Source organism: Nerophis lumbriciformis, linkage group LG06 (genome assembly GCF_033978685.3).
Source record: "Nerophis lumbriciformis linkage group LG06, RoL_Nlum_v2.1, whole genome shotgun sequence".
Classification (NCBI taxonomy): Eukaryota; Metazoa; Chordata; class Actinopteri; order Syngnathiformes; family Syngnathidae; genus Nerophis; species Nerophis lumbriciformis.
In genome coordinates, this window is record NC_084553.2 from 38,167,355 (window position 1) to 38,194,462 (window position 27,108).

Here is a 27,108-nt window from a genome sequence, read left to right on the forward strand (position 1 = left end):
TGAGTGCGACAAAACTTAGGACCTGATTTCCTAAGATCCAAATACCACGCGCTAAACAGCGTGGGCAAAAAATAAAATGAAATAAAATAGCGTGTACTATGTTGCGCGTGATCTACTAACACTGTGTGTACAATTGAAAAGGAGTGCAGACTGCCTTATTTAAATGAGGATTTTTCGTGCACCACGGAGACAATCTTTTTCTGTACATTCAAGTTACTAAGCTCCTACATGTGTGCACTTTGTTGAACTGGCAGCACACATCTATAATCTGTACCATCTTTTCTGAATCGCAATCTAGACAACAGAGACATATGCACAGTGACACTTACTTCTGTGCAAGAAAGAATGTTAGACTAACCATGATCTCAAAATCCTCTACCGACATAAATGTTCAGGAATTAATTGTTTTAGGACATCAACAGGTTGTAGAGGGACAGACACATCATGTCTGACAAATTGTTTCACATTTATCAGGACAGGGGACACATAGAAAAACTCAAGGTTTGTTCGAATAAACCTGGTTAGGTTCACAAAGTTTGACTTACCCCTCTTTTTTTGGAATGGAAAACTTTGAATTTCCCTTATCTCGGGTTTCACACACTCAAAGTTGTCACTTTAACCTGCTTTCTGTAATCAAAGTAAGTGATGATGAGACCCCAAGTACTTGAGGTTGGTTGAGCTTTTATAAAGTTTAAGGATTTGTTTTCTCCCATTTGAATATGTAATTTACGGAAAAATCTGTCGTACATTATAATATGAAATTAATATAGCTGTGAACGTTCGATAATAAGGATGCTTGAATCAAATTAAGAATGTTTAAGACTACTTAAACCTCCTATCAAAAATACAAAAAAGGTCTATTCTACTTGGATAGCAGCAAATCTAGCATGGACCACTTTACTCACAACAGACGTCAGAACGTCATTGAAGCTCACCTTTAAGCATTTCCACACAGCACCAGCATTTTGGAACAAAGATGAGGTGATACAAAAAATATATTTAATACGAATGCAGCTGAGATAGGCTCCAGCATCCCCCGCGACTCCGAAATGCTTAAGCGGTAGAAAATAGATGGATGGATAATAAACGTATTTGTGGAACCATAAGAGAAACCTATGTACAAGTTTCACTTTTGCATCTCATTGACCATAACTGTTGTGCGTTGAAGGACCCTCAATTAAAGTTAGAAACATAGGTGTGACTTGTTTTTAAAGACAGTGTTTGTACTAATAATAATATAATCCAGTAGTTCTTAAACATGATGACTAACATTAAAACACAGCAGTATAGTAAGTCTAAGTGTTCATTAAAAACAAGCTAGAGATTTTATTTAACAAGTACATTTAATATTTTGGCCACTGTAACATTACACACAGTTTGAACAGTAACGCTGTTTCAATATAAGAAAATAAAACACGAAAAAATGTTGGCATACTATGAGATAGAGCCCGCTTATCACAGTTTGAAAATCACTGATTATGATAATAACAATGATTTCTCATTATGATTCATATTACCAACTGATGATAAACGTGTGCATCAGATCATTTGTAATTTACATTCAGAAGTAAAGGAAAACACAACATATTTATAATGAATAATGATTGGTTACATGACAGCGGCTTAGTGGTTAGAGTGTCCGCCCTGAGATGGGTAAGTTGTGAGTTCAAACCCCGGCCGAGTCATACCAAATACTATAAAAATGGGACCCATTACCTCCCTGCTTGGCACTCAGCATTAAGGGTTGGAATTGGGGGTTAAATCAGCATTAAGGGTTGGAATTGGGGGTTAAATCACCAAAAATGATTCCTGGGCGTGGCCACTGCTGCTGCCCACTGCTCCCCTCACTTCCCAGGGGGTGATCAAGGGTGATGGGTCAAATGCAGAGAATCATTTCGCCACACCTAGTGTATGTGTGACAATCACTGGTACTTTAACTTAAATTATTTAAATTTATATTCTTACAATTTAGGCAGCATGGTGTTGCTGAGATAGGCTCCAGCGCCCCCCGCGACCCCAAAAGGGAATAAGCGGTAAAAAATGGATGGATGGATGGATGGGTGTTGCAGGGGTTAGTGCATGTGCCTCACATGCATGTGGGTTCGATCCCCGGGCTCATTGTCTTTCTGTGTGGAGTTTGCATGTCTTCCCCGTGACTGCGTGGGTTCCCTCCGGGTACTCCGGCTTCCTCCCACCTCCAAAGACATGCACCTGGGGATAGGTTGATTGGCAACACTAAATTGGCCCTAGTGTGTGAATGTGAGTGTGAATGTTGTCTGTCTATCTGTGTTGGCCCTGCGATGAGGTGGCGACTTGTCCAGGGTGTACCCCGCCTTCCGCCCGATTGTAGCTGAGATAGGCTCCAGCGCCCCCCGCGACCCCGAAGGGAATAAGCAGTAGAAAATGGATGGATGGATGGATGTTTAAAACTTATTCATGGGGTTTTATCTCAATATTTTAAGATATTTAAATATCATCTTTAAATAGTCAAAAACCTAATTAAGTTTTTACATGTGTTTAAAAATGCTGGTTTCAACCAAACCTATGCAAAAATGTATATTTTAGTGGATGTAAACATAACAAGTGTGTGTCTGTGGGGCGGCAAACGTTGGGTTTAGGGTGGGTTGGGGGTCCCTTAAGGGAGTGTTTTTCAACCACTGTGCCGCGGCACACTAGTGTGCCATTAGATACAGTCTTGTGTGCCGTGGGAGATTATGTAGTTTCACCTATTTGGGTTAAAAATATTTTTTGCAAACCAGTAAATGTAATCCGTAAATAATGTGCCGTTGTTGAGTGTCGGTGCTGTCTAGAGCAGAGTAACCATGTTATTCCCTTCCATATCAGTAGGTGGCAGCCGATAGCTAATTGCTTTGTAGATGTCGGGAACCGGTCGTGTGAGACGACGATGGTTTGTCGTGATCACAATATGCAGGCGACAGCGGGAGGCAGCGTGCAGGTAAAAAGGTATCTAATGCTTAAACCAAAAATCAACAAAAGGTGAGTGCCCCTAAGAAAATGCATTAAAGCTTAGGGATGGCTATGCAGAACAAAACTGAAACTGAACTGGAAAAAAGGAAACACAAACAGAATGCTGGACGACAGCAAAGACTTACATTGTGTGGAGCAGAGACGGCGTCCACAAAGTACATCCCGTACATGACATGACAATCAACAATGTCCACACAAAAAAGATAGCAACAACTTAAATGTTCTTGATTGCTAAAACAAAGCAGGTGCGGAGAATAGCGCTAAAAGGAAGACATGAAATTGCAACTGGAAAATACCACCAAAACAGGAAAAGCCCCTAAAATAGGAGCGCAAGACAAGAACTAATACACCACGCACAGGAAAACACCAAAAAAATTCAAATGAGTCACGGCGTGATGTGACAGGTCGTGACAGTACACCTACTTTGAGACAAGAGCTATAGTGATGCATGCTTGGTGATGGTTTAAAGTCATATCCAACAATTGCGACAACGACTTTTTATTGTCTACTGAGTTTTAATTTTTTTATGATTTCTGCTGGTGGTGTGCCTTTGGATTTTTTCAAATGAAAAAAATGTGCCTTGGCTCAAAAAAGGTTGAAAATCACTGCCTTAAGGTGTCTGGTTTATGTCGCAGGGGGTCCTAATCATCCTAATCATAATTGTAATAATAATAGATGAATGGCTAATAATATAGACACCGAAATGTAATTTATTTAAATTTTTGATTTTTAATTTTTAAATTCATTGTTGCTAGCTCGAATAATATAAGTGGGGCATTGTTTGTGACCACATAAAGCCATGGTTTGTTTAATGTTTTTTTTTGTTTTGTTTTTTAAAGCTTTTATGTTGTCGTACGAACAGTGCTGTATGGGACGCGCCCCACCCCACGTGTCGACTTCCGCGAGCTCCACGACTTAGTCATACCGACATCGGTGTATGTTGAACACGGTTGACATGTTTCGCGCCGCTCTCAGGATCAACGTGTTTGCAGTCTTGCTTTCCATTCTGCTTCTTATCGGGTAAGCCCCGTTTTAATATTTTAAAACGTTTTTTAGCCCGAACTTTGGAAAAACTGTGAATGTAACTAAACGTTCTCCTTTCTACATATGATATGACGACAGTTACTTGATAAAAAAACAACAACAACGATTTATCATGGAATGAAAGTTCAAAATAATATATATTTATTGGGAAGATATATTTCCATTTCCTGTTTTTCTAGTATTATCAGATTTTCAGCATGGTAATTTGTGTCATTACTCTATGTACTCAACATTATACAACATAGGAAATGCATAGCTGATGTAAACAGTACAGTACAATAAATACAATAATCTCATTTCATCTAATACTGTTTTTCGGACCTGTGCTAGATACATTTATGAAACATCACATTTGTTTAGCACAACAGTAAACTTTGATTATAGATTACCCTTCCACATGGTGCTGTATACTGTACAGCAGTGGTCCCCAACCACCGGGCCGCACAAGGAAAAAAAAAAAAAAAAAAAAAAAAAAAAAAATATATATATATATATATATATATATATATATATATATATATATATATATATATTTTTATTTTTTATTTTTTATTAAATCAACATAAAAACACAATATATACACTATGCATCAATGTATATCAATACAGTCTGCAGGGATACAGTCCGTAAGCACACATGATTGTATTTCTTTATTTAAAAAAAAAACCCTCCCCCCCGGTCCGCGGGACACATTTTCAAGGGTTGACCGGTCCGCAGCTACAAAAAGGTTGGGGACCACTGCTGTACAGCACAGGTGTTAAACTCAAGGCACACAGGCCAGATGTGGCCCGCGAGAGGCTGGAAATAATGCGCATCAACAAAACACTTTCTGTCTAAATGCATTTGTTCTTTAAATTTTAGCAGGAAAAAATGCACTGAATGCAATTGCACATCCTCTAAACTTTATTATTATCTGATCATTAGGGTTGTGCGATGCCACTGTTAGGTAAAATTTTGGAAACCGATGCCAGTGATGACGAAATGATGTATTTTTCTTTATGGCATTGATTACAAATAAGAATGTTGGATTTTTTTTAACACTATAACCCCATTTACACTGCAGAATAGTGTTGTCCCGATACCAATATTTTGGTACCGGTACCAAAATAATTTAAGCCTGCCTTTCTGATCACTCGTCCTGGCTTCCTTGTTTGCGGTAAGCAATTGTTACGTTGGTTTATTTCATGTTCTCGATCCCTGTGCTAAGCTGTTGCCTTAGCTTCCCGTGCGTTCGGCACGCTTTTCTTTTGTTTGTTTCTGTCTGTTTGGTACGGTGTATTATTTATTATTAATAAATCATATCCTACCTTCACGTTTCCGTGTTGCATTGGAGGAACGATCCCCCATAAAGATGCGACCCCCACGTGACAATTATTTTGTCAACATTAAGGACAAGTGGTAGAAAATGGATTATTAATCTACTTGTTCATTTACTGTTAATAGCTGGTTACTTTCTCTTTTAACATGTTCTATCTACACTTCTGTTAAAATGTAATAATCACTTGCTATTCTGTTGTTTGATACTTTACATTAGTTTTGGATGATACCACAAATTTGGGTATCAATCCGATACCAAGTCGTTACAGGATCATACATTGGTCATATTCAACATCCTCATGGGTCCAGAGACATGTTTCCTGAGTTTATAAACATAATATAAATTTTTAAAAAACGAAAGATGTTGTGATGCCAAAAAATATTGATGTAATCATAATAGTATCGACTAGATACGCTCTTGTACTTGGTATCATTTCAGTGGCTGTTAGGTGTTAGTACCGAATATGATTAATTAGTGTCGCGGTACTATACTAATATCGGTATACCGTACAACCCTACTGCACACCAAATCTGATTTTTTTGCCGTCAAATGACACAGATGTGATTTTTTTGGCCAGTCTAAACGCTCCAAAGTGCTTCAAATCGGATTTTTTGGCATTAGATTCAGGCCACATCAGTAGGTAGTCCTGAATCTTGATCTTTTCAAATGTAACTTCCATCCCATCCATTTTCTACCGCTTGTACCTACTTCAGTCTAAATAAAAGCAATGCCATCTGAATGCGAGCTACGGCACTCGTGTACGCCGGGAAAGGCGCAGTTGTATGGAGCCAGAACACTGCCAATACAATTTGGTCTAAAAAAAAAAGTACATTGTAGAAAAAAGTTGTATTGGCACCAAAACAAGTTTTGCCAACAAATAAATACAAATGCTCAAAGAGTATGGGGTAACGGACTGTCTTATTGTGGCGGTCCGCTCCCTGTATGATCAGTGTCAGAGCTTGGTCCGCATTGCTGGCAGTAAGTCGGACCCGTTTCCAGTGAGGGTTGGACTCCGCCAAGGCTGCCCTTTGTCACAGATTCTGTTCATAACCTTTATGGACAGAATTTCTAGGCGCAGTCAGGGCGTTGAGGGTATCTGGTTTGGTGGCTGCAGGATTAGGTCTCTGCTATTTGCAGATGATGTGGTCCTGATGGCTTCATCTGGCCAAGATCTGCAGCTCTCACTGGATCGGTTCGCAGCTGAGTGTGAAGCGACTGGGATGAGAATCAGCACCTCCAAGTCCGAGTCCATGGTTCTCGCCCGGAAAAGGGTGAAGTGCCATCTCCGGGTTGGGGAGGAGATCTTACCCCAAGTGGAGGAGTTCAAGTACCTCGGAGTTTTGTTCACGAGTGAGGGAAGAGTGGATCGTGAGATCGACAGGCGGATCGGTACGGCGTCTTCTGTAATGCGGACGCTGTATCGATCCGTTGTGGTGAAGAAGGAGCTGAGCCGGAAGGCAAAGCTCTCGATTTACCGGTCGATCTACGTTCCCATCCTCACCTATGGTCATGAGCTTTGGGTCATGACCGAAAGGACAGGATCACGGGTACAAGCGGCCGAAATAAGTTTCCTCCGTCAGGTGGTGGGGCTCTCCCTTAGAGATAGGGTGAGAAGCTCTGTCATCCGGGGGGAGCTCAAAGTAAAACCGCTGCTCCTCCACATCGAGAGGAGCCAGATGAGGTGGTTCGGGCTTCTGGTCAGGATGCCACCCGAACGCCTCCCTAGGGAGGTGCTTAGGGCACGTCCGACCGGTAGGAGGCCACGGGGAAAACCCAGGACACGTTGGGAAGACTATCTTTCCCGGCTGGCCTGGGAACGCCTCGGGATCCCCCGGGAGGAGCTGGACAAAGTGGCTGGGGAGAGGGAAGTCTGGGCTTCCCTGCTTAGGCTGCTGCCCCCGCGACCCGACCTCGGATAAGCGGAAGAAGATGGATGGATGCATGGATACATACAAACATTGAAAAAACACAATATTTTTGATAGATGTTTTCGATGCCAATATTCATATTTACGGTATTTTTCGGACTATAAGTCAAAGTTTTTTTCATAGTTTGGCCGTGGGTGTGACGTATTCTCCGGAGCGACTTATGTGTGAAATTATTAACACATTAACGTAAAATATCAAATAATATTATTTATCTCATTTGCGTGAGCGACGAAGCAAATGGCAGCAATCGCCACACACACGTCAGCAATTGTCACTCACACGCCAACCAATAAGAATTCGGCGGGGGCGGGTCATGGCAGAAGTGCATTGTGGGTTTAGGAATGCTAACTGCTATATATTATACGCTACTGCCGGAGCTATTAAAATGGATCACATCAACAATCGCGGTAACTTATAAAAACTGAGAAGGACTGAACTAAAATGGCACCGAAAAGGAAATCATATACTGCAGATTACAAGCTGGACGTAGTGAAATACAGGTAAAAGCCAGTAAATTTGAATATTTTGAAAAACTTGATTTATTTCAGTAATTGCATTCAAAAGGTGTAACTTGTACATTATATTTATTCATTGCACACAGACTGATGCATTCAAATGTTTATTTCATTTAATTTTGATGATTTGAAGTGGCAACAAATTAAAATCCAAAATTCCGTGTGTCACAAAATTAGAATATTGTGTAAGGCTAATACAAAAAAGGGATTTTTAGAAATGTTGGCCAACTGAAAAGTATGAAAATGAAAAATATGAGCGTGTACAATACTCAATACTTGGTTGGAGCTCCTTTTGCCTCAATTACTGCGTTAATGCGGCGTGGCATGGAGTCGATGAGTTTCTGGCACTGCTCAGGTGTTATGAGAGCCCAGGTTGCTCTGATAGTGGCCTTCAACTCTTCTGCGTTTTTGGGTCTGGCATTCTGCATCTTCCTTTTCACAATACCCCACAGATTTTCTATGGGGCTAAGGTCAGGGGAGTTGGCGGGCCAATTTAGAACAGAAATACCATGGTCCGTAAACCAGGCACAGGTAGATTTTGCGCTGTGTGCAGGCGCCAAGTCCTGTTGGAACTTGAAATCTCCATCTCCATAGAGCAGGTCAGCAGCAGGAAGCATGAAGTGCTCTAAAACTTGCTGGTAGACGGCTGCGTTGACCCTGGATCTCAGGAAACAGAGTGGACCGACACCAGCAGATGACATGGTACCCCAAACCATCACCCAACCATGCAAATTTTGCATTTCCTTTGGAAATCGAGGTCCCAGAGTCTGGAGGAAGACAGGAGAGGCACAGGATCCACGTTGCCTGAAGTCTAGTGTAAAGTTTCCACCATCAGTGATGGTTTGGGGTGCCATGTCATCTGCTGGTGTCGGTCCACTCTGTTTCCTGAGATCCAGGGTCAACGCAGCCGTCTACCAGCAAGTTTTAGAGCACTTCATGCTTCCTGCTGCTGACCTGCTCTATGGAGATGGAGATTTCAAGTTCCAACAGGACTTGGCGCCTGCACACAGCGCAAAATCTACCCATGCCTGGTTTACGGACCATGGTATTTCTGTTCTAAATTGGCCTGCCAACTTTTCTGACCTTAGCCCCATAGAAAATCTGTGGGGTATTGTGAAAAGGAAGATGCAGAATGCCAGACCCAAAAACGCAGAAGAGTTGAAGGCCACTATCAGAGCAACCTGGGCTCTCATAACACCTGAGCAGTGCCAGAAACTCATCGACTCCATGCCACGCCGCATTAACGCAGTAATTGAGGCAAAAGGAGCTCCAACCAAGTATTGAGTATTGTACATGCTCATATTTTTCATTTTCATACTTTTCAGTTGGCCAACATTTCTAAAAATCCCTTTTTTGTATTAGCCTTAAGTAATATTCTAATTTTGTGACACACGGAATTTTGGATTTTCATTTGTTGCCACTTCAAATCATCAAAATTAAATGAAATAAACATTTGAATGCATCAGTCTGTGTGCAATGAATAAATATAATGTACAAGTTACACCTTTTGAATGCAATTACTGAAATAAATCAAGTTTTTCAAAATATTCTAATTTACTGGCTTTTACCTGTATGCACCAGAAAACGGCGATCGAGCAGCAGAAAGAATGGACGCTAGCGGGGCGCATACCAGGAGCGACACCGAGGAGGAAGATTTCATGGGATTTAGCGATTAGGAGTGACAGATTGTTTGGTAAACGTATAGCATGTTCTATATGTTATAGTTATTTGAATGACTTTTACCATAATATGTTACGTTAACATACCAGGCACGTTCTCAGTTGGTTATTTATGCGTCATATAACGTACACTTATTCAGCCTGTTGTTCACTATTCCTTATTTATTTTAAATTGCCTTTCAAATGTCCATTCTTGGTGTTGGGTTTTATCAAATAAATTCCCCCCAAAAATGCGACGTATATATGTTTTTTTTCTTCTTTATTGTGCATTTTCGGCCGGTGCGACGTATACTCTGGAGCGACTTATAGTCCGAAAAATACGGTATATACACTTTTATTGTTTTTGTGTGTCGCTTTGTTGCGCTTGTAGCGTGAAAGCAAGACAACTTGAAGTATTGTCTGACACACAAAAACGTGTGCGTCGTTTAATCCTCCAACAACCAGAAAGAATGAACGCTTACGTCACACACCCTCCAAAATGGCGGGAACAACAAACCCCCATCTTTGGGATAGTCTCCTGACGGCCACTTAAAGGGGCCGCACTGAATTACTCACTCTTAACTGTATGAATGTAAACAAGAACAACATTGTTATGTGCACAATAGAACAATGGCAGTGAATAATGAGGACAAAGTCAAGTAAACAGGTGTGGTGAATTATGTCCTTAAATCAACTGCTACAGCTTTTCTTTTTTACGATTGCATCACTTTTTTTTTCAATTTCGCTTTTTTTTACGGTATCAAAATAATAGCAGTGTTTTAGCGCGAAGGGCGGGCGCCTGTGGGCGGGGTTTATAACAAGTTTACCCGGAGGCAGTTTTACTGGACTTGTAAAAACACTGTAGATGAGGAAAGGAGGACCGATTGCGTCTAAATCAAGTGTAAAAGTTTCATGATACCTTCGTGTTAACCTAGCCATACTTTAAAGATGTAGTATAAGCGGTACAGAAATTGATTATGTATTTTTAAATTATCCATGTTTGTCTTGATATAGCCGTGATATTTGGCGAAACTCCTAATGGAACAAAACATGTTACATTTCCACGCGGAGAAAAAAGAGCAACTTTAAAATGTAAGTGTAGCTGTATTTATTAATGTAAAACATTTTAACACCAGACATGTAAATCCTGGTGTTAAAAGTGTAAGTCCTTGTGTTAAAATACGAGACTTCAATTATCGTAATGTTGAGCGACCTCCGATGGTTCTTCCTCTAGTTCCCCCGGGAGGGAGCCTCATATCCAGGCTGTGGAGATAACTTCATGCACATAACTTTTTTCAGCGTTTTGAAGTAAAACCTTACATCTGATTTTTCTTTTTCTTTCTATGTTTACACCTAAATAGGTGAACTCATGTCTTATTGTGTGTCTTATTGTATTGTATTGTATTGTCAAGTATTACTTTGACTTGTATAAATGTATGCTGTTGTGATTAATTTCCTGTCTTAAATGCAAATAATACAAAATAGGGGAATACATTCAGATATTGTCAATGATGTTCCACATAACATTTACATGTACTTTTGAAACTACAACCTAGGACATATTTTTAAATCAACTGCTATATTGTAAAGCTGATGTTTGACTGCCTTGTTACACTTTATTTAAAAAAAAAAAATCACATAATAAATCCTCTATGAAATGTATCATAACTAATAAATATGAGTAATTGATTTAAAGTTGTTTTATTTGTTTTGTAAAGTGAATGTATACATAGTAATAAATTAAAACATTTAAATAAATAACAGAAATATATCCTAATAACCCCTTAGTGCTGAAATCAACTGCATATATAAAACCAATTGTGAAAGTAACAGCGTTGACCAGAGTCCTTTACAATGTAGTCAGAGTAATAAACGTAGGTCACTGTATTATGTTTACAAATACAAGATTTCTCTCTGATCAGGAAATTAATCTGCCGACAGCAACACATACATGCCTACCTAAAATAAATGTAAAACAACTTTTGCTTCATAATTTTATATTTTGAACTATTTTAAACTTAATTTAGACACTCTCGGTCCTCATTTCTTCTTCTACGGCGTTTTACTTGCATGCCCAAGTGTAGGAAAACTGCTTCCGTGTAAACTTGTTATAAGCCCCGCCCACAGGCACCTTCACGCTAAAACACTGCCATTATTTTGAAACCATAAAAAAAAAAGAAGTGAAACCAAAAAAAAAGAAACTAAACCGTAAAAAAGAGATGCGATCATAAAAACCTTTGAAACACAATAAAACAAAAGTGTATGAAAATCTGAATATTGGCATCGAAAACCTCTACCAAAAATATTGTATTTTTTGAAAGTTATGTATTTATTTGCCAATACAACTTTTTCTACAATGTATTTTTTTTTTGTTCGATACCAAATCTTACTGGCAGTGTTCTGGTTCTATACAGTGGAAGTGAATCATTTATCACAACCAGTGTTGGGTTAGTTACTGAAAACCAGTAACTAGTTACAGTCACTAGTTACTTTATTTCAAAAGTAACTCAGTTACTAACTCAGTTACTTACACCAAAAAGTAATGCGTTACTGTGAAAAGTAACTATTTAGGTACTTCTTTTTTTCTTCTTTTTTTTTAAAGCTCCCATTAATGCCCTTTTAGCCTTCATTTCAGTACTGTTATTGCATTGGACAATAATACAATCTGTTGATGGCCCTGCGATGAGATGGCGACTTGTCCAGGGTGTACCCCGCCTTCCGCCCGATTGTAGCTGAGATAGGCTCCAGCGCCCCCCGCGACCCCAAAGGGAATAAGCGGTAGAAAATGGATGGATGGATGGACAATCTGTTGATCAACTTGGCATGCATTTGCATCACTGAACTCTGCTAAGCAATGTGGTCTACATACAACACACAAAGACAAAGATATGTTTCAAAGGGCCAATTTATTTCAGGCCAGAACAAATTGACAAAAGTATTTTAAATAGCTGCAACATAACATACATAAGTAACAAACAGCATAATAACAACATGCTGTAAACCAAGGAAGGCACACACTACATACACAAAGCCTAACCAGGTGTTTTTATCTCAAGGAATTCTGGAACAAAATCATGTCTGAAGCCCATTTCCCCAGTTTTATGTTTAGAGAAAAGGAAAGATTGGCCTGGCCCACGAGCATCCCTCTTTATGTTTGTGAACTTTATAGTCTATACATTTAGAGTGATGTGATAATCCAACACTCTAGAAGTCTAAAATGAAAGAGTATATAAGAGAATTGACAGAGTGTGTACCTTCAGTGATGAATGATGAGCAGAGGCAGAGTTAATCCTTAAGTGGTGGTGGTGGAGGGGAAGTGGCATCGGAGTCTGTGTCTCTTTACTAGCTTCATCGAAGCATGTTGCTTTTGTAGGTGTTTCAGCAGATTTGAATAGTTTTGGGCAGTAGATGGGATCTTTGATCCAAGACACAACTTATGTTTAGCTAAAATGTTCTTTTATTTGTGCTCGACAAAAGAAAAGTAGTGAGAACATCTACATCTCCGGAATATCTCCGCCATGATCAGACACGCCCCCCCTTCCCCTCCCTCCCCACACCCACACCCAGAGCGCGCGTCTCTTTTCTCCGGCTTGTGACACAATCAGAAGGACGACACTGCAGCGCTCAAATAAAACACACTCAAATTTTCTGTTTCTAACCGATACTACATAAAAAATAACGCAGTAACGCATCATGTAGTAAAGGTAACTGAGATACTGAATATAAAAAATAACGCGTTAGATTACTAGTTACCGCCGAAACTAACGCGTTAGTCCCAACACTGATCACAACATCCAGTTTCGGTGAGCAAAGTCTATTTAAGACGAGTGAATTTTTCGGTGCATCACTTGTCAATAGTGCGCAAATAATAGGCTATAAGTAATCTATAAATATATATTTTGATTCCGAAAAAATAGCAATTGTCCGAAGAAATAGCAATTGTTGATGCCTCTTCTACTTAATAGCCATAAACAAATTAGAACCCTTCCAAATATATTACACAATTTACATCCATTCATACATTATATTACTTTCATTTATTTCCACGTGAAAATAAGCTCAGCTATAAGATGTGGGGCCTTTATTTTTTTTTGTAGTAGTAGCGACTTCCTCCCGGTCAACTTCCTTTGCTTTCACTTTATCGCACTGTGCATGCAAGTGACGTCGAGGCCACATTGGGGCCACATTCGCGTTTACACTGGAGTCTGATAAAAATCACATTTTACTTGCAGCGTAAACAGTCAGCTGGAAAAAACAGATAAAAAAATACTGATTTGGGCCACTTTGGACTGCAGTGTTAACGTAGTCTTCGGGACATGCATAAGACATAAAGAAGGGTCTTGTACAGAGTTAAGTCATTTGATGCGAATGCAATGGATAGAACTACAAGAATGGAATTTTAATGAGACAATTGATGTAATTGATCGTGCAAAATACGCGTTTCAGAATTAAATGCATACACTTGTATGCTTTCAGTTAAAGTCGAGTCTGAGCCAATTACAATTTTCCCTAACGGACCATCCCATTGGTCGAGATCACGCCCACTGATCTCAACTGGGTGTGGAACTAAGAATCCCTCTTTGTGGCCAATTATCAGTTCTACTTTCGTGGGTCACTTTAGTTCTTCTATTTGAACATTTGGGAAGAATATTTTAAGTTTTTCAGGGTCAATGACTTTGTCAACTCTGGCAATCTCATCAAGGCCATAACACACAAGTGTGTATGTTTCAATCTCTTCAAGGGTTTTGATTTGTAACTTTGGGTGATATTTCTTTTCATCTACTTTCCAGAACATGTCCCCCACGCCATGCATAGCTATTGCAGGGCTCAAATTTAACCACGGCAACTGCAGCGCATGCCGCGACCGCCCTCGTCATTTGCCGTAATGCCCTAAAAAATTGACCAGCATCTGCGGCAAGAACATACTGTGACCGCCCTTGACTTTTTACTTGTTAATGGAGTAACAATAAACGGTATAATGATAATTCACGATAAAAATCAAGACGGTTCGTAATACCGTCTAATTTTTTAATTACCGAAAAACCAATGCATTTTAGGCAACTCAAAGTCAGGCGCTTGCATGCTAGCGTAGTTTTTTTTGTTGGCCAGACTGTTGTATTGAATCACAAAGTGTTGTGTACGTGAGGGTTGGAAGGAGACGACACCACGAAGAGCTTAAGGTTACCAGGTTTATTGTAACCTTTGATGATTGTGTGGGATGTGTATGCTACTCTTAAGTGTTGGATGCAGGATTAAGTGTAAAATTAACCATGTAAATAATTCAAGAGGATGTTGTACATGCGTGATGGATGAAAACTTCGTCTGACCAAGATGGGAGGCACAAAGGAGATCCGGGGACAGGCAGGTGGTCGAGGGCAGGTGGCAAGCAACAATGTCCAAGTCCAAACGAGTGATCGAGGATTGAAGGAGGCAGTCCAAATTTCCGGGTGGAGGTCGAGGTACAGCGCTCGAGCACACAGAACAAGGCGGGCACTGCAAGGAGAACAAGGGACATCAGTCAACAAGACAAAAAGGGGCAAAAGACAAAAGAAAGGCGAGGACAACGAGAGGGAAGCCAGAGACGTGAATGCTTACTACAAAGAGTTAACGACGTTCCGGCGTAGGTTCCAAGGAGTGACTGATCTTTATGCTGTCATCCTGATTGCTGCCAGGTGCGCTGATTGATGAAAGCCGGCAGCTGCGGCGAAGCGTGGGCGTGAAGCGCTCGGCGCGTGCGGGGGCGTGTCCTGGCATGCTGCCAGACAGAGTGTTGGATCTTGCAATGGGAGGATTGTGGGTTCGAGACAGCGCTGTGACAGTACCCCCCTCCTTAGGCGAGGCACCCGACGAGCGTCTGAGGGCCCCCGGGTTGGCGCGGTAGAAGTCCTCCAGAAGAGAGGGGTCAGCAAGGTAGTAGGCCGGCACCCAAGACCTGTCCTCCGGTGCGTATCCCTCCCAGTTGACCAAGTATACCAGCCCCCTACCCTGCCGACGGACCCTGAGGATCTTCTTTACCGTCCAAACCGGGTCGCCGTCTTCAAGGAACCTAGGAGGGGGCGGGGTAGGGGTAGAGGGGGCTAGAGCGCTCTCCACCACGTTTTATCTGGGACACGTGGACTACCGGATGTCGCTTGACTGAGGGTGGGAGAGCCAATTTTACAGATGCCGGGTTGATTATGGAAATTATGGGATAAGGTCCAACAAAACGGGGAGCTAATTTCTTGGATGGTACCTGGAGGCTAAGGTCTTTGGCAAGCAACATTACACGTTGTCCTGGCTGATAGGAAGGGGCAGGGATGCGATGTTTATTTGCACTGCGACACATCCTCTCGGACGCCCTCACCAGGGCCGAACGGGCGGCTCTCCACACCCTCTGACATCTCTTGATGTGGGCCCTCGTAGAGGGTACTGCAATCTCGAGCTCCTGTTGTGGAAACATAGGAGGTTGGTAGCCCAAAGAACATTCAAAAGGCGACATACCGGTGGCGGAGCTCTTCATGGCGTTGTAGGAATACTCCACCCACAGGATGAACTTGCTCCAGGACGTGGGCTGATGTTGGGCAACACAGCGAAGCATGGTCTCCAAGCTCTGGTTGGCTCTCTCGGCTTGTCCATTGCTTTGGGGGTGATACCCTGAAGTGAGGCTGACTGAGGCCCCAATACCTTTGCAGAACGCCTTCCATACCTTGGAGGTAAACTGAGGGCCCCGGTCAGAAACAATGTCCATGGGGATTCCGTGCTGCTTGACGACATGCAAGGTAAGGAGGTCCGCTGTCTCGGAGGAAGAGGGCAGCTTGCGGAGAGGAACGAAGTGGACTGCCTTGGAAAAACGATCAACGATGGTGAGGATGGTGTTGTTACCTCTAGATACGGGAAAGCCAGTGACGAAGTCCAACGCTATGTGCGACCATGGACGAGCAGGAATCGGCAGAGGGTGTAGGAGGCCAGCCGGAGGTCGGTGCGACGGTTTGCTGCGAACACAAGCAGTACAAGCAGCGATAAATTCCCGTGTGTCGGCGGCCATGGATGGCCACCAAAAACATCTTCGGATGAAGGACAGGGTTCGTTGGAACCCCAGATGGCAAGAGAAAAGACTGGAATGTGACCAATCCAGGACCCGGGGCCGAAGTTCGCGGTGGACAAACAGCTTGCCTGGTGGTCCGCTCCCAGGACCTTGACGAGCCTGAAGAGCCTTTTTCACCTGGTCCTCCACTCTCCAGGATACCATTCCCACAATACAGGTTGATGGCAGAATGGTTTTGGGGGTAGTAGGGCAAGTGTTCTCCGCTATGTGCACCCTAGATAGTGCGTCCGCTTTCTGGTTCTTGGATCCCGGTCTGTAAAACAGTATGTAGTCGAACCGGGAAAAAAACTGTTGCCATCTTGCCTGACGGTTGTTGATCCTTCGGGCTGAACGGATGGCGAGAAGGTTGCTATGGTCCGTCAGAATTTGGAACTGGTGCTTTGCCCCCTCCAACCAGTGTCTCCACTCCACTAACGCCTCGTGGACGGCCAACAGCTCTCTGTTCCCAGCATCATAGTTAAGTTCTGCCGGAGAGAGTCGCCTGGAAAAAAATGCACATGGGTGAAGCAGGTTATCAATTTTAGACCGCTGGGAAAGTATGGCCCCTATCCCCGAATCAGAGGCGTCCACCTCTACCAAAAATGGACAGTCCCAGTCAGGATGGATGAGAACAGGTGCGGAGACAAAGCTGGTCTTGAGCCCACTGAAGGCACGGTCAGCCTCGGGTGACCACAAAAACTTTACCTTTGACGAGGTGAGAGCATTGAGGGCTGCAGCGATGCGGCTGAAATTACGGATGAATCGCCTGTAAAATCCAGCGAAGCCCAAGAATCTCCTGAGTTCCGTTCTGGAAGCGGGTTGTGGCCAGGCTACCACTGCCTTGACCTTCCCGGGGTCAGCCCTGACGTGACCCCTCTCAACGATGAATCCAAGGAAGTCCACCGATGAGACATGAAAACAGCACTTCTCCGCCTTGACAAAGAGTCGGTTTTCCAGAAGTCGCTGAAGAACCAGACGAACATGCTGCTGATGTTCCTGCGGGTTGCAAGAAAAAATAAGGATGTCATCCAAATAAACCACAACAAACTGGTCCAGCATGTCACGAAGGATGTCGTTGACCAGTATCTGGAAAACTGCGGGAGCATTAGTGAGACCAAAAGGCATGACCTTGTACTCATAGTGGCCGAGGTGAGTATTGAACGCCGTCTTCCATTCGTCACCCCTCTTGATCCGGACCAGGTGGTATGCATTGCGAAGGTCGAGCTTAGTGAAGATGGTGGCTGGTGCCAGGGGTTCAAAAGATGCGTTCAGAAGGGGAAGTGGGTACTTATTCTTGATAGTTATGTTGTTGAGGTGCCGGTAGTCAATGCAAGGTCGCAAGGACCCGTCCTTCTTGGTCACGAAGAAAAACCCTGCCGCCACAGGAGATTTGGACGGGGTAATGATTCCGGAAGCCAGTGATTCAGAGATGTAATTCTTCATGGTCTCTCTTTCAGGAAGGGACAAGTTGTAAAGACGGCTGGAAGGTAGGGGAGCCCCGGGAAGTAGCTCGATAGCACAGTCGTAAGGTCTATGCGGCGGAAGGGATTGAGCACGTTCCTTACTGAAAACCTCAGCGAGGTCATGATAGCACTCTGGGATGGTAGTGAGGTCTACCGGGGTTTTATGGTTCTGAATGGTCCTGCTGGGGGCCGAGGCTGCCTTCAAGCAGTTAGCGTGGCAGCGGGTGCTCCATGCCAAGATCTCTCCGGAGGTCCAAAAGATGTGCGGGTCGTGCTGCTTCAGCCATGCTCTTCCTAATACCACCGGAGCAACGGGAGCCTCCAGCACCCAGAAACGGATGGTCTCTGAATGGTTCCCAAATAAAGTGAGTAGCAGGGACTCCGTGCGGTACCTGATGGGACCCAATGGGCGTCCGTCCAGAGCTTGGGCTGGAAGGTCCTTGTCCAAGGATACTAAAGGAATCCCGTTCTGTTGGGCGAACCCGTAGTCCATCAGGCTATCGTCCACCCCAGAGTCCAGAAAAGCCTGAACTTCCACCCTCCTGTTGTTCCACGTCAAGGAGGCGGAAAACAGGATGACAGAGTTCCCTTGTTCCTGGGGAAGTGTTGAATGACTCACCAGGATCCCCTTGCTGGTGAGCCTAGTCTTTTGGTTGGGACGGACAGTAGCGGACCATGTGTCCCGCACCCCCGCAGTAGAGGCAAAGGCGCTGCCTCAACCTTCTCTCCCTCTCCCCCGCCCCCAAACGGGTTCTTCCCACTTGCATGGGTTCATGTGCTGCCACTGCAACTGGTAATGTGGCAGGTTGTCCTCCGGAAGATTGGAGGGCAGGAAGAGCTAGCATAGCCGGGGATCTCCTAGCGCCACTACGGGCTCTCTCGGTTGCTCGCTCAACAAGTCTCTGGTCGTACTGGAGTGCTAAGTCGATGAGGGCTCTACAGGAGGTTGGTCTGTCTCTCAGCAGACCGTCTTTGATTTCTTCAGAGAGTCCCTGACGAAAAGCACTCTGTAGAGCCTTGTCGTTCCAGCCGCTGTCTGAAGCAATGGTCCGGAACTCGAGGGTGTAAGCTGTCACTGAGCGAGTTCCTTGCTGGATGGTGTGCAGACGTCCTGCGGCATCCCCCCCATCCTCGGGGTGGTCAAATACGGCCAGGAACTCGGACCGGAAGGCTGCGTAGTCGGTGCCAAGGCCCAGTGACTTGTCCAAGGCTGCTGTAGCCCACTTGAGGGCAGGTCCGGCAAGTAGCGAAAAAACAAACGCAATTTTAGCTCCATCAGAAGTGTAGTGTGATGGTTGGTGCAAAAAAATAAATTCACACTGCACCAAAAAGCCTCTACAGAGCTCAAAATCTCCTTCAAAAGGTCTTGGACTCACAATTTTGGGTTCCCGGGCAAAGGGAACGCTTCCAGGGCTAGGGGCAGGTGTGGCATGCTGATCCGTTACCTGGTCTTGCACTGGGTTGGGGCCAAGCTGGTCCGGGTTGGGGCCAAGCTGGTCCAGCTTGGTGTACAGTTTGGAAAATGCCTTTTCTAAATTGTCCTCTAAAGCCTCAAAACGAGTCTGGTGCATCTTCAGGACTGAGCACATTACCTCCAAGTCCGGATTCCTGGGGGTCCGAGACTGGGGAGCGAGACTAGGCTTGGGGGTGTCGTCTGGTTCCGACATGGTTGGCCGGAACGTACTGTTGTGTACGTGAGGGTTGGAAGGAGACGACACCACGAAGAGCTTAAGGTTACCAGGTTTATTGTAACCTTTGATGAGTGTGGGATGTGTATGCTACTCTAAGTGTTGGATGCAGGATTAAGTGTAAAATTAACCATGTAAATAATTCAAGAGGATGTTGTACATGCGTGATGGATGAAAACTTCGTCTGACCAAGATGGGAGGCACAAAGGAGATCCGGGGACAGGCAGGTGGTCGAGGGCAGGTGGCAAGCAACAATGTCCAAGTCCAAACGAGTGATCGAGGATTGAAGGAGGCAGTCCAAATTTCCGGGTGGAGGTCGAGGTACAGCGCTCGAGCACACAGAACAAGGCGGGCACTGCAAGGAGAACAAGGGACATCAGTCAACAAGACAAAAAGGGGCAAAAGGCAAAAGAAAGGCGAGGACAACAAGAGGGAAGCCAGAGACGTGAATGCTTACTACAAAGAGTTAACGACGTTCCGGCGTAGGTTCCAAGGAGTGACTGATCTTTATGCTGTCATCCTGATTGCTGCCAGGTGCGCTGATTGATGAAAGCCGGCAGCTGCGGCGAAGCGTGGGCGTGAAGCGCTCGGCGCGTGCGGGGGCGTGTCCTGGCATGCTGCCAGACAGTGTTGGATCTTGTAATGGGAGGATTGTGGGTTCGAGACTGCGCTGTGACACAAAGAGGCGTTGGAGAACAACAAAGCTTGTTTATTAGGCTTAATCGTCATTAGCCAAACTGCTTTGTGTTTTATGTTGATATAACAAAAGTAAACGCCATAGTTTTTTTTTACTTTACTTGTGTTTTTTTCATGTCACAAAGGTATTACTTCAAAAACCATTCATGTGACACAGCATTTTGTTAATGTTTCTGCTCAAACTCTTAGTGGATCTGTCCCGATACAGTATCATATAAATGTACATAACTTAAAAAAAAGTAATTAATAATTTAAAAAAATACTTCCCTCTATCAAAATGTAAAAATAGAGATAAAGACATCAAGTAATGACAAAAAGCTGACAAGTTGATATTATTAAAAAAAAACAAAAAAAACCGACTATACATTTATCTATAGCCTTTTTATTAGACATTACAAATTACATGATGGTATTACGTTCACACCTATCAATCAGTAATCATGATTTCAATATTGATAACAATAATCTTAATTATTACCTTGGCAGCCCTAGATCTCATACATGAACACTATTTTTATATATATGGACAAAAAGTGCAGTTACATCTTCTATCTTGCCTTGGTGCCCTAAAATATGAGCCCTCTAAGGCAACACTTGCCCTGACCTTAAAAAGTTAAAATTTGAGGCCTGCTATTGTGACATGGTAACCTCTCAATCCAAGCCTGCATGCAACTTTTTGGGAAAGGTAGTTTGTGTCTGATCCAAGGTCAAACATTGTTCCAAGTTTCTTGCTTCTATCCGTGGTTATTTCCAGCAACATTAAGAGGACTGTTTCAACATTGTCAGTGTGGTCGTTATGTCTTCTTCTTATGGCTGTGTTTGTGAAAGTTTCCTTAACTTCTTTTGCATTTTTGATTGAGCATGTTCATGTTCATGCTTTGCCAAAATGTATATTGGTTCATTGGTAAAGTGTCCCACCCTCTTTCCTTGTGTTACCAACTCTTCCCTTCCTTGGAGACAGGAGGTAATGGTTATCTCTTTCACACTGCCCGTTGTTACACAGGTATGTTTTTTTTTGCAATGTTTCTCTTCATCGTGACAATTTAGACACACTTCACAGGCACTTATATTATCACAACAGTCTTCGTGTAGTCCAAGTTCTTGAAATTTCCTGCAGAAAAAGATTTTGTCGTGATGTCGATTGTCACCACACATTGCATGCATTTTTAGTTGAGGTGGAGGTTTGAGTGAATGCTTGCTTCTTCTCAGGGGTGTAGTCTTGTTGCAGAAGCGCGCATTTCATTGTGCTATTGGTTCAAGAATACGATACAATATTGAGTAAAATCCAGGCTTGTATCGGCGATTCTGATCCGATACCAATACTTTTTTTGAAATATACATAATGTGGCTGGCAAAATGTATTAAGTAGTGTATTCAAATCTTGCTGCTTTTGGGGAATCATCTTCAAATTATATAAAATCACAGTGCGAAATAAATGATGGTGTTATTTTACACTGAATGCGTTATCTTATTTATATTCAACTCTGTAGTGTCTCCAAATAGTCTACAAGTAACTGATACATACACTTGTGTTTTATAATATTGAGTGACTCATTTTACTTGCCAGTCATTTTCTAAAATTAACAAATACAGTTTTCAATGGCTGTTTGATTGCAATTGATATGTATAATTGAATAACACCAAAATAATTGATTATTTAGGAAACTTTACATGAATACATCTAGGCTTTTTGCCTATGTGAGATTAGTGTAGTATCATACTATATGTGTATTTGTATATATATATATATATATATATATATATATATATATATATATATATATATATATATATATATATATATATATATATTTGTGTGTGTGTGTGTGTGTATATATATATATATATACATATATACACACATAAATATATATATATATATATATATTTATGTGTATATATATGTATATATATATATACTGTATTTATGTGTATATATATGTATATATGTAATATATATATATACCGTATTTTCCGCACTATAAGGCGCATCGGATTATAAGGCGCACCTTCAATGAATGGCATATTTCAAAACTTTGTTCATATATAAGGCGCACCTATGTCAACAAAACAGTCAGATAGGTCAGTCAAACTTTATTAATAGATAACAAACCAGCGTTCTGACAACTCCGTTCACTCCCAAAATGAATAAACAGCTGATTTACTCATGTTACGTAAATCAAGCGTGCAATCACAATATAGTAACACGTGAAATAGTGCAGAGCAATAACAATATATCAATAACTCAACGTTGCTCAAACGTTAATGTCACACAACACAACACACTAAATAAAAATGTAAAGCTCACTTTATGAAGTTATAGCTCATTCACAAATCCCTCGAATTTTTCTTCTTCAGTGTCCGAATTAAACAGTTGAGCGAATACGGCATCCAACATGGCCGGCTCCGTCTCGTCGAAGTCGTCATTAATGGAGTCAGTGTCGTTGCCGTTTATTAGTTCAGTGACAATTCCTGCCTTCCTGAAAGCTCGGACCACAGATGAGACTGAATCAGCCCAGGCATTTACGATCCACTGGCAGATAGTGGCGTATGTCGTCTGGCGCTGTCTCCCTGTCTTGGTGAACGTCACGTGTGTTCGCCTTCTGTCATCCACTGTTCCCACGCAGTTAGCAGTCTAGCTTCGAATGCCCTGTTGACACCAATATCTAGAGGTCTTTTGTCAATCCACCCGGAATGACGGCGAGTATTGAATTAAGCGCGTAAGCGTGTCTCTTAATGTGATGTTATGAGCTAGCAAATATAACAACTACACTACCCAGCATGCAACGATAGTGACGAGCACGCGCGGTAGCCCTGAGAAGCGTTGTTGTATGCTGGCAGTTAGAATGTGGTTATGAGCACGCTGTGAGTAAACGTTGAGAACTCAGTTAACACGCCTCGTCTGCATTATTTATAATTAGACAGACAACACACTTAATAGGAGCCATTTTGGGGTCTTTACATAAACACACAAATGGAAATGAAACGTCACATATCCCAGCATGCACCGCGCGCTTCTTCTTCTTCTACGGGGAAAAAAGATGGCGGCTGTTTACCGTAGTTGCGAGACCGAAACTTTATGAAAATTAATATTAATATCAACCCATATATAAGGCGCACCGGATTATAAGGCGCACTGTCAGCTTTTGAGAAAATTTGTGGTTTTTAGGTGCGCCTTATAGTGCGGAAAATACGGTATATATATATATATAGCACCAATCAATTTTCATTTAGACAAGATCTCAATGACTTAGTTGATTGATTTAGATGATTTTGTTATTGTTAATGATGGGCATTATCTCATTTTAGTAAAGTATCAAAAGTATCGATATTTTGATTTGAGAATGAATATTAGAGCATAAGGATTTAGTATGTGTCGATATTTCAGTATCGATCCACACATCACTACTGATCATGCATCAAGGTTTTACAAGTTTTTCCTTTGGTTATGACAAATATATACTTAATTGTCTGCGAAAAAAATAAAATAAACAATTGCCAATTGCAAATTGTGTAACAAGGCTATTATACGTTCATTTTCATATGGATTTACTTGTTTCAAACGGCTCTCTGAGGGCAGCCATAATTGTGATGCGGCCCTCAAAAAATATGAGTTTGACACCCTTGTACAGCAGTTATGGCCGCTCTCAGAGTTGTAACAGTGAATACAGTGAATATTACTTTATGTACTTCATGTTATAATTACACAATTGCCTATGCATTTGATTATTTTAACAGATTGATTGACAACCTGCTTTGACATCATACTCTAAGTCGAGGTGAAAAGCAGATTTTTAGGTGTTTATTATGGACAACAAACATGTTTCTGATAGGATAGACTTTATTAAAACCAAAAAATTAGCAAGAAATAATACATATTGCCAACATACGGTAGCAACATGCATAGACAAACAACTAAAGAAAAACAATTTCAAGACCCACATATATTTTGTTGCAAGATCAGATACTAATAAAGTTTAGAAAATATGCAATCGGATGGAGCACATTTTTCTGTATTATAAGCTTTATTGATGCACGTTATTTTCAGACTTTTGCGGAACACATAAAATGATGAGGCGGGCAACATTTTAGTTGGACAACTGCGCAGTACAGTTTAATATTTGTCTCATCCTCGTAGTTGATGTTTTTCTCTACTTAGCAGAAGACCTGTTATTCATTAGTCTTTGTTGTGAATATTCATGCTAATGAAGGTGACATTTTACTGTTATTTATTCACAGAGCTTTGTATATCTACTCGGGGAACTCTCACTCATTCCGATGGTAAGTAAGCGCTATGATTTGTTTGTGGCATGGAAAAGACCTCTACCAAAGGATTCTCAAACTGTGGGCCTCATCTAGTTTTACGCTAAAGATTCACTTTATTAAATATTCAAACACAGTGTTACTGTTCAAACTGTGTGTAATTTTATAGTGGCCCAAAATATTGAATATACTTGTTAAATAAAACCTCTGCCTTGTTTTAATGTATACTTAGGCCTACTATGCTACTGTATTTTAATGTTGGTCATTATGGTGGTACATGAGACCCAAGTGTTTTCTGAGGTGGTACTTAGTGAGAAAGTTCAAGAACCACTGCTCTAGACCTTTCTGTAAAAAATATATAAATGATTTTAAGTGTATGAATGTTATAACATACACAAAAAAGTTCCTGTGGGTGCAGGGGTGCCTAAATGTTTTCCTTCCAAAGACCAAAGTGAAAATGTGGCAATCGGCCAAACAAAGTGATTTTAAGAGTACAGATGCACAAAAATTAAGTAGTTTAGTCCCATTCTGCCGTTATTTAAGGTAGTGGATATCATTAAGTTCAATAGATGGCATGGCAACTTGTAACCCTTGCAGACATGCCATCAATGATTGTGTGAGCTTAAGAGTATACATATGTATTGAATTTATGGAAGCCACCCTTTTGCGGGCCAAAAGAAACAACTCTACGGCCCGAATCTGGCCCAAGGGCCCCAAATCGGGCACCCCTGTAATAGTGGACAGGGCCGTTACCAGGATTTGAGATAAAAACAATGACAAAATGTGTGCTTGTTCATCTATCTAAATGTCCTTACTCACATGTGCAGGGGATCAAGTAAAACAAAAGTAGACGATGTCGAAAAGAAAATGAGTGTATAGCCCGTCTGGTCCGCGAGTTTAGAAACCCTAGCGAAGAGCAGGGATGACCACGCCCCGCGCACCCCGGAGCTCATTTGATTGGTTGCTGCAAAGTCCCCTCTTCTTCCGCCTGCTCTAGCTGATTTCTCATGCAGTGCGCCACTTTTGCCACCATCGGTCGCTGAAGGAAAATTAATCGCTGTCTTGTTTATTATGACACCTGCTGAATTAAGGAAGCATACTTAAGGTAAAGATGTGATGAAAAGTTGACAATTTACGCGCCAGTCTTCATCAAGCCAAATGCATATTGTACACACTACAGGAAGCAGCCACGCTGAACTTCCACTTTTAGGGGTAGGTTAGACTTGTTTTCCATGATATTAATACTGTTATATATGATTGTGTGTGTGCGTGCGTGTGTGTTCATTACAGCGTGGCTTTTAATTTTACTGAGGGAACTCTCCTGAAGGAATCAATAAAGTACTATCTATCTATCTATCTATCTATAACTTCAGCACGTATTTCCTCCTAATGTCACAATTGAGACCGCATAGAATTATAATGTTGGGGGCATAGCTACATTTGGCCGCCATTCTGTAGTTTTTGTTGTAAAGCTCATCATAGAAAACTACAGATTTTGGCCAATTTGCAAGTTATGCACAAAATATGTTAATAAAAGTAGAGTTGTGTTTACTTCAGCCACCAAAGGTGGTGTACTCAAGGCACAAGCGAGAGACTTTGCAGCGACCAATCAAATGAGCTACGGGGAGCGCGGGGCGTGGTCATCCCTGTTCGGCGCTAGGGTTTCTAAACTCGCGTCTGGTCCAGCCTATGCTGTGAATTGCCCAGTGCTCGAACCTGGATCCATCTAATGAGAGCACAGTGCAAGAGTGCTAGGCATTGAGCTAAAAACACAAGCTGTCAAAGGGGAACTGCTCTTTTTTTGGAATTGTGCTTATAGTTTACAATCCTTATGATAGACAAGAAGGCAAATGTTTTTTCTTTTCTTTTAGCATTGTAATTTGTGATAATCGGCGTGTTGTAGGTGGCTCGCAATGCAGCTAATGGGAGCAATCCATTCTGCCTCTAAGTAACTTTAAAAATGCAACCAAAACGGCCAACAATTCTTGATGTATGTTTCGTAGCCAGTATAATATCTAAGCTGTAGCGACTTTTTTGTTGTAAGAGCGAACACTGAGGAACTCTTTTTCTAGCGTAGTAACACATCGCCTTGCTACGGCATTAGCCGTAAGCCAGCTACAGCAAGAGGTAACCTAACCTTTGCTTCAGCAGCTGAATTGCTTTTGACTATGCAATACGCAACACAATGCGATAGGACACCAATTTGTACTGACTGAAAAACGTAACATATTCATATTAACGTATCTGTAAAATTAGCCCACGTTTCATGTTATGTTTGTACACAGCTAGCTCGACAGTGTATGTAGATGTACTAACAATAGCATGACGTGCTGCATGTATATTGATCAATATTAAAGTGACTCACTCGATGGACAGTTGTGCGTTTGGTCCAGCTCGCCAGGGGCATTTTTATCCGGTTTAGTTTGGGTAAGCACTCTATTTATGTCGACATAGTTTGGCTCCAAGCTCCACATTTACAGCATT

The 27,108-nt window shown here is 42.0% G+C and overlaps 1 protein-coding gene across 1 annotated transcript in view; it reads left to right on the forward strand.

Moving 5' to 3' along the window:
* Positions 1–3,863: 3,863 nt before the first annotated feature.
* Positions 3,864–27,108, forward strand: part of LOC133608746 (globoside alpha-1,3-N-acetylgalactosaminyltransferase 1-like) — a 37,778-nt gene continuing 14,533 nt past the window's right edge. Inside the window, exons 1-2 of the mRNA XM_061964244.1 lie at positions 3,864–4,008; positions 24,601–24,642. Of these exons, the coding sequence (XP_061820228.1) occupies positions 3,926–4,008; positions 24,601–24,642 (125 nt within the window). The 5' untranslated portion in view covers positions 3,864–3,925. The remainder of the gene's footprint in view (positions 4,009–24,600; positions 24,643–27,108) is intronic.